This window comes from Nansenia antarctica (genome assembly GCF_963989245.1).
Source record: "Nansenia antarctica genome assembly, chromosome: 6".
In the NCBI taxonomy this organism is placed as follows: domain Eukaryota; kingdom Metazoa; phylum Chordata; class Actinopteri; order Argentiniformes; family Microstomatidae; genus Nansenia; species Nansenia antarctica.
This window is the reverse complement of record NC_137676.1, coordinates 64,713,194-64,720,693: the sequence shown is the minus strand read 5'-3', so window position 1 is coordinate 64,720,693 and position 7,500 is coordinate 64,713,194. Positions and strand designations below refer to the sequence as shown.

The 7,500-nt window shown below is 44.4% G+C and overlaps 1 protein-coding gene across 1 annotated transcript in view; it reads left to right on the top strand.

Annotated features, from left to right (window-relative positions):
- The window catches only part of lrba (LPS-responsive vesicle trafficking, beach and anchor containing), a gene marked incomplete at its 5' end in the record, with an annotated part of 245,915 nt that overhangs the window by 69,359 nt on the left and 169,056 nt on the right, over window positions 1–7,500 (top strand). The window contains 4 exons of the mRNA XM_080534756.1: window positions 839–931; window positions 3,083–3,191; window positions 4,266–4,347; window positions 7,113–7,236. Of these exons, the coding sequence (XP_080390882.1) occupies window positions 839–931; window positions 3,083–3,191; window positions 4,266–4,347; window positions 7,113–7,236 (408 nt within the window). The remainder of the gene's footprint in view (window positions 1–838; window positions 932–3,082; window positions 3,192–4,265; window positions 4,348–7,112; window positions 7,237–7,500) is intronic.

Here is a 7,500-nt window from a genome sequence, read left to right as displayed (position 1 = left end):
CACACACACACACACACACACACACACACACACACACACCAAGCTGATTGAGAGAATGTCAAGAGTGTGTAAAGCTGTCATCAAAGCTAAAGGTGGCTACTTTGAAGAATCTAAAATATAAACCATATTCTGGTTTATCTTTTTTGGTTACTACATAATTCCATATGTGTTCTTTCATAGTGTTGATGTCTTCAGTATTAATTTACAATGTAGAAAATAATAAAAATAAAGAAAACCATTGAATGAGAAGATGTGTCCAAACGTTTGAGTGGTAGGCCTACTGTATGTGTATATATATTATTTGTTATTATTTTTCACATGACTAAATAAAAACAATTACATATGTATCAGATTGTCGAATACAGAAACGCACCAGAAAAATAACACGAAATCACTGAAATACAGAATGATTTCAAATACAATTCTAATACCAAAGACAGCTTTGTGTAGATCTTTTTTTTTTTTTTTTTTTTTTGCTGCTGCGTTTCTGTATTCGACAATCTGATATATATATATATATTTAAATGTTTTTGTCGTGGAAAATAATAACAAATAAGTAAAACAAAGTAGTTCAAGTTCATGTTGATTTGCCTTGGGATTCTTGGTCTCTGCTTCTCTCCACATTTCCTCCTCGGCTTCAAGTTAGACATCCTACAGCCAAGTTTAAAAATATTAAGATATACTAAAATATACAACCAAGTAAAAACATAATTGGGCAAGGACAAAGTCAGAATCAATCCAAAGTTTTACAAATAGATTAGATTTTTGATGATTGACTGTTCATATTCTGGATCATTCCGTTCTGTGTCTTTACCCTTGTTTCCCTCTGTCTGTACAGGGTCATTTACAAGCTGCTGGCGTCTAAAAGTGAAGGAATCCGAGTGCAGGCACTCAAAGTCATGGGCTACTTTCTCAAGCACTTGCCAGCAAAGTAAGCACCATTCTCTCTGCAAATATTGAATTACGGACAACACCTCGTCTGATATTTACCGGTAGTGTGAACTTTACAACTGTATTGCTCTTCGCATAAAAGCAGTCGGCTTTTTCCGGCTTATCCCGAAAAATGTTTTTGACTGATTTGTGGCCTGAAATACTGTTGTTTGGCGAAGACACTTGCAGGCACAGGAGAATGAAGGAGCCTTTTTTTTTCTCAAAATGGCTTCGTCTCCGCTGTGTATCAGTTCCAGACAGATCCCATCATAAGGTTGAGTATCTGCAGGAGGAAACAGGCCTCATTCAAGGAAAGGTCGATAGCTAATCCCCATTCAGACTGCATACCTCGCTACAATGAATAGCGTATTAAAGCCTCTCTCCTGTGAATCAATGGGCTCTGGTCGTGGAGAACTGTTTTGATAACAAATTAGCCTCTCGTAAGCCGTCCTTTGGTTCACTGAGCAATTAAGATGGCTGTCTGTGGGGATGAAAGAGAAGGAGGCTGGATGAGACGCAGGTTGCGTTGCCCTCTTTTTCCCTGGTCTCCTTTTTCCCCTGGTCTCTTTTTGATCTCCAACCTTTGATCAGTGGATATGCCTGCAGCCCTCGCTCTAGCTGGCCCCAGCCCCAGTTCCATACCTATTCCTCCAGACCCAACCCCAGCTCCATCCCCAGCCCCAGTCCCCCAGCCCCATCTGTAGTCCTCCAGTCCCAGCTCCAGCCCCAGACCTAGTCCTCCAGCTCCAGCCCCAGACCTAGTCCTCCAGCCCCAACCCCACCTCCATCCCCAGCCCCAGTCCCCCAGCCCCATCTGTAGTCCTTCAGTCCCATCTCCAGCCCCAGACCTAGTCCTCCAGCCCCAGACCTAGTCCTCCAGCCCCAGTCCCAGACCTAGCCCTCCAGCCCCAGTCCCAGACCTAGTCCTCCAGCCCCAGCCCCAGTCCCAGACCTAGGCCTCCAGCCCCAGTCCCAGACCTAGGCCTCCAGCCCCAGTCCCAGACCTAGGCCTCCAGCCCCAGTCCCAGACCTAGGCCTCCAGCCCCAGCCCCAGACCTAGTCCTCCAGCCCCAACCCCACCTCCATCCCCAGCCCCAGTCCCCCAGCCCCATCTGTAGTCCTCCAGTCCCAGCTCCAGCCCCAGACCTAGTCCCCCAGCCCCATCTGTAGTCCTCCAGTCCCAGCTCCAGCCCCAGACCTAGTCCTCCAGTCCCAGACCTAGTCCTCCAGCCCCAGTCCCAGACCTAGTCCTCCAGCCCCAGACCTAGGCCTCCAGCCCCAGCCCCAGACCTAGTCCTCCAGCCCCAGTCCCAGACCTAGCCCTCCAGCCCCAGTCCCAGACCTAGCCCTCCAGCCCCAGTCCCAGACCTAGGCCTCCAGCCCCAGTCCCAGACCTAGTCCTCCAGCCCCAGACCCAGTCCCAGACCTAGTCCTCCAGCCCCAGCCCCAGTCCCAGACCTAGGCCTCCAGCCCCAGTCCCAGACCTAGGCCTCCAGCCCCAGTCCCAGACCTAGTCCTCCAGCCCCAGTCCCAGATCTAGTCCTCCAGCCCCAGTCCCAGACCTAGCCCTCCAGCCCCAGCCCCAGCCTGAGCCCTTAGCCCCCAGCCCCAGAATCGGTGCCAAACTATCAGTCGAGTTGACTTTTTGCTCCCCTCTATGGCACATTCCCCTCAGTCATCTTCCCACATATGTCCAGATACTCCCAGATGAAAGGTCTGAGGAAGGCTTGTCTGTGGAGGTTTATGGCTGGCCACTGGGTTGTCAGCGGGGTGCCATTTTTCATTTCCTTGGTCTGAGATGTATTCTGCAGCTCTGGTTCAGCAGTGTGCTTGTGGGTTGTGATGTGAGCCACCTAATGCCTCTGGTATTTCCTTGTCGCTGACCAACTAAAGCAGCAGCAACATACATTTTCATTACTAAGGAAGTATATTACTGTATATACATATATACAGTGTGTGTGTGTATATATATATATATATATATATATATATATATATATATATATTACAGTATATAATAGAACATCATGGACCTACAAATGTGGAATCACTGCTTGGCATAGCGTACAGTAAAGTGCTGAAGTGGTCAATGCGCTGTCGGCATGTGTCAATGGATGCACTCTGACCTCTTGACCTTTTGACCCCTGTCCAGGAGGAAGTCAGAGGTCATGCTGGGTCACGGTCTCTTCTCCCTGCTCACCGAGCGCCTGATGCTGAACTCCAGCCAGTTCACCATGACAACCTACAATGTGCTCTTCGAGGTGAGGCTCTCTCGGTGTCTCTCTCTCTCTCTCTCTCTCTCTCTCTCTCTCTCTCTCTCTCTCTCTCTCTCTCTCTCTCTCTCTCTCTCTCTCTCTCTCTCTCTCTCTCTCTCTCTCTCTCTCTCTCTCTCTCTCTCTCTCTCTCTCTCTCTCTCTTTTCCAGTTTCTTGCAAAACACCTTTCCAGTATATACAGCAATAGTTTTATAGGAGAAAAAAAACATGATATATATATATATATATTTGTTTTTTCTCCTATAAAGCTATTGCTGTCATGACATAAAAACCCTTTATGATACATTTTGAATGGACAGCTATGTTGTAGCTATGTTATTTGTTTACATACAGTAATAACCCTATTCATGTAGTTGGTATTCATCTTTATTATTTAGATCAATCATTTGTAATGATTCATTTGCCATGACCAAAACCAAAGCTCTTAATTTCCATCGAGGAATGATTTACTCCATCTAAGCCAGAGTGACACACATTAGCTAGATTACGCGAGAAATATTTGCGCAAGTTTTGCATTTGTTTGATTGAATGTGTTTGTGATTTGTTTGATTAACTAGTCGTGTATTTGTTCAAGTCTATTATCTACATGTGTGCTGATATGTTAGCGTCCCCTCAGGTGGACTTTATCAGCCGTGGTTTACTCATGGCTTGTATTATAACGTCGTCTGGACCAACATCCATTTTGAAGTACCATTTACTTCTGTTACCTCTTTATGAAAACATTTCAAATGGCTCCCTTCCATTAGATCAACTGAGCGATATGAACCTCCAGTTATAATGGCATTCTGGTTCTTTTAAATAGACACTTATTTTACCGTAACTCTGCACTGACCTCCTTGGCAGTCATCCAGGTAAAATGGTTGCACAAGACCCTGAAGCATTTTTCCGCTTGTATGCGAATCTGTGTGATTGTGAAACCTCCACGGAGGAATCCCATGAATCACAAGGCCCCGTGATGTGCTTTCACTGGTACCTTTGCTGTGAGGGAGACGGCACGGCCACAGGACTTATGACTCTGCCGTCTCCCCCCCCCCCCCCCCACGCTGCTCCTTCTATGTAGATCCTGACAGAGCAGATCGGGACTCAGGTGATCCATAAACAGCATCCGGACCCTGACTCCACACTGAAGATCCTCAACCCGCGTGAGTACCCTCTCTGTACCTAAACACATTACCCCCCTAAATCACCCCCTAGCCTCTAGCCCCTAACTCGTACAACCTGGCCCCTAGCCCCTAGTCTGTGGTCCCTACCCCTTAGCCCCTACTCCCTAGTCCCTAGCCCCTAGCCTACCCTCTGCTACACCCCAGACCAGAGAGAGAGACTCCACCCCCAGAGGCCTGTGCTATTTTATATACAGTCCAGAAAATGCGGATCATAACTTAGACAAACCTTCAGTCCACTATGCACCTCACAGCGCTTCTGACAGACAGTTAAACAATAACATCGGAATGTTAGTCATGATGTGTGTTTTAGCATTGCTACTGCTATTACTACTGCTACTGCTATTACTACCACTGCTACTGCTATTACTACTACTACTACTGCTATTACTACTGCGACTACTTATTTTAAACCATTAACTTGATTTTGTCTCTTATGAGGAGGCCATGAGAGTGAGCATTGTTTTGAAAACTGTCGCTATGTAATTGTAATTATAGCCCATAGGCCTACTGCAGTAAACCTGAAATAGGTACATGTTAAAATATAGCTATATATGATAATTTAAAACAATATAGCAATAATTCAAATAGCGAATTGGAATCGTGATTCAACAGTTAACTTGTGTTAACTTTTGAACAGCAGCTGAATTGGAACTAACAAAGTGAATTAAAGAGCTCATGAAATCGGCACCAGCATTTGCAGTATGTTAACTTAGTCTAATGACAAGCACCAGCGCTTGCAGTATGTTAACTTAGTCTAATGAGAGGCCTCTGGTTTGGAACCCTTTGCCAAGGTGAGGACTGATGCAATACAGCCAACTATGATGGCAATATCTCCCTCATCTTTCATATATTTCATATGCTATTGCGCTATATTGGTAGCTTATTTTATGGTGGAACTTATACTTCTAGTTAGATCCAAAAGACATACCTCCGGGGCAATTACTGTAGAAAATATAGCAAATTGTGTTTGAATTATTACCCTGCCCTCATTTGATGTTTACTTTTTAATATTCCCATGCATGCACATTTAAGATGATACTCTGAGAGTTGGAGCTCTCTTCTCGCAGCTGGGGTCGTATTTTTATATACATGCCTCATTACTAACAAAATGTTCAGTTTCTACAGTATTTGATGCAACATAACAAGCTCGCATAGCAACCCGAGCTTTGATCAATGTTCCTATCCTGTCCCAGTGTAGTATTTTCAGACCATTACTCACCTCCAATTTTACCTGTCAGTTCTCAAAATCTTTTCATATGCGGGAATATAAGTTCTTAGCTGGCTACGAAAACAACCTAAAAACATCAACACAAATTTAAACATAAGCATTCACTTTTCAGTCTTGTTCAGAGTGAAGTCCCAAGCTATGTTACTTTAAAAGGCTAGTTTAAAAAACAGCTTTGGTCTCACTACAAAACTCCATAGCCACACATTGATTTTTATTGGGCTTTATTGTGTTAAAGGCGCGTGTGTGTGTGTGTGTGTGTGTGTGTGTGTGTTTCATTTTACATGTGAACACACGCTATGGGACGCACAGTGCTGGTCTGGTTCTCCTTTACCATTGTGTCTCTTGATTTAATCTGTGCTGAAGCCCCAAAATGGGCCTGATTGCGTCTTTAGGAACGTCAGAGAGAATCAAACAAACCAAGGAAGTACCGTTTCCCTCCAATTAACTCAGGGAACAAAACCAAGACCAAATGGAAAAAACATACCCCCCCCCCCCCGTGACACACACACACACACACACACACACACACACACACACACACACACACACCCCATCCCTATAACCAGGGACATGCAGAGGTAATTTTCGAGTGGTACAGGGTTCAGCGACTCATAATTTGAGTGAGTAAGGCGTAGAGTCAACACAAACGTCGGCTGAGCGCGAGGGGCATCGGTTACCGTCGGATTACCGCCAAGGTCTCCAGACAAGTGAAATCCAAACCCCCCCCCCTCCTCCTCCTCCTCCACCACTCAAGCAAATGGACACAGACATTGTCGAGATAATTCATCTAAACAGACAGTCTCTCTGCGTTAACCAAACCAAGTGTTCCAGGAAGCCAGCGACTCTGGCTATGAATAGTTGAAACGATACCAAAACCATTTACGGTACGATGAAGATCAACGTCTGGGATATACTGTATATGTTTTTTTTTGTTTTCCTAGGGGATTTTATTATTTTATTTCTTGCATTGATTGTTCCCACCACATAGATTTTCAGGTGTTTGCAGATGTAAGTCACAATGGTTCATGACACAATGATTTTCACATGTGATTTTCACATGTTGAGGTGAATTGTCTGATGTTGTTGGTGAATTGAGGTCTGGACTTTCCCCCCCACTGTCTGTGTCAACAGAAACATATTCACATTTTATTTCATTTTTATTTTATTTGATATTTTTTGCAATGAAAAATAAATACATTTAATGATAATTCTTATAAAGAGTCAAATCATTTGATTTGAGAGAAAACTATTTATTATAAATAGATAATTTGAAGATATGCTACAAAGTCAAAACATTATTTGATACATGTTATTCTCCATTTGATACTATTGATATTATTATTATTATTATTATTATTATTATTAACATTAATAACATAAAACCATATCCATAATTTTTCCTTTGTTCAATATGATTGACGTTTTCACATGCTCAGCGTGCCTGTGCTGACTACCTGTGGTAAATGGAGTCGGTACGCGTGGATGTTTGACTGCGTGTGTGTGTGTGTTTTGACAGAGATCCTGAAGGTGATAGCTGCCCTGCTGAAGAACTCCCCTCCCTCCCAGGAGAGCATGGAGGTGCGCAGGGTCTTCCTGTCAGACATGATCAAACTGTTCAACAACAGCCGAGAGAACAGGAGGTAAGCACTGCACTCACCCCGAGACAACTGGAAGCTACACTACCATGTGTGTGTGTGTGTGTGTGTGTGTGTGTGTGTGTGTTTCAGGGTGTGTGTGTGTGTGTGTCCAGCGTGTGTGTGTATCAGCATGTGTGTTTTATCAGCGTGTGTGTGTGTCAGCGTGTGTGTGTATCAGCGTGTGTGTGTATCAGCATGTGTGTGTCAGCGTGTGTGTGTGTCAGCGTGTGTGTGTATCAGCGTGTGTGTGCCAGCGTGTGTGTGTAT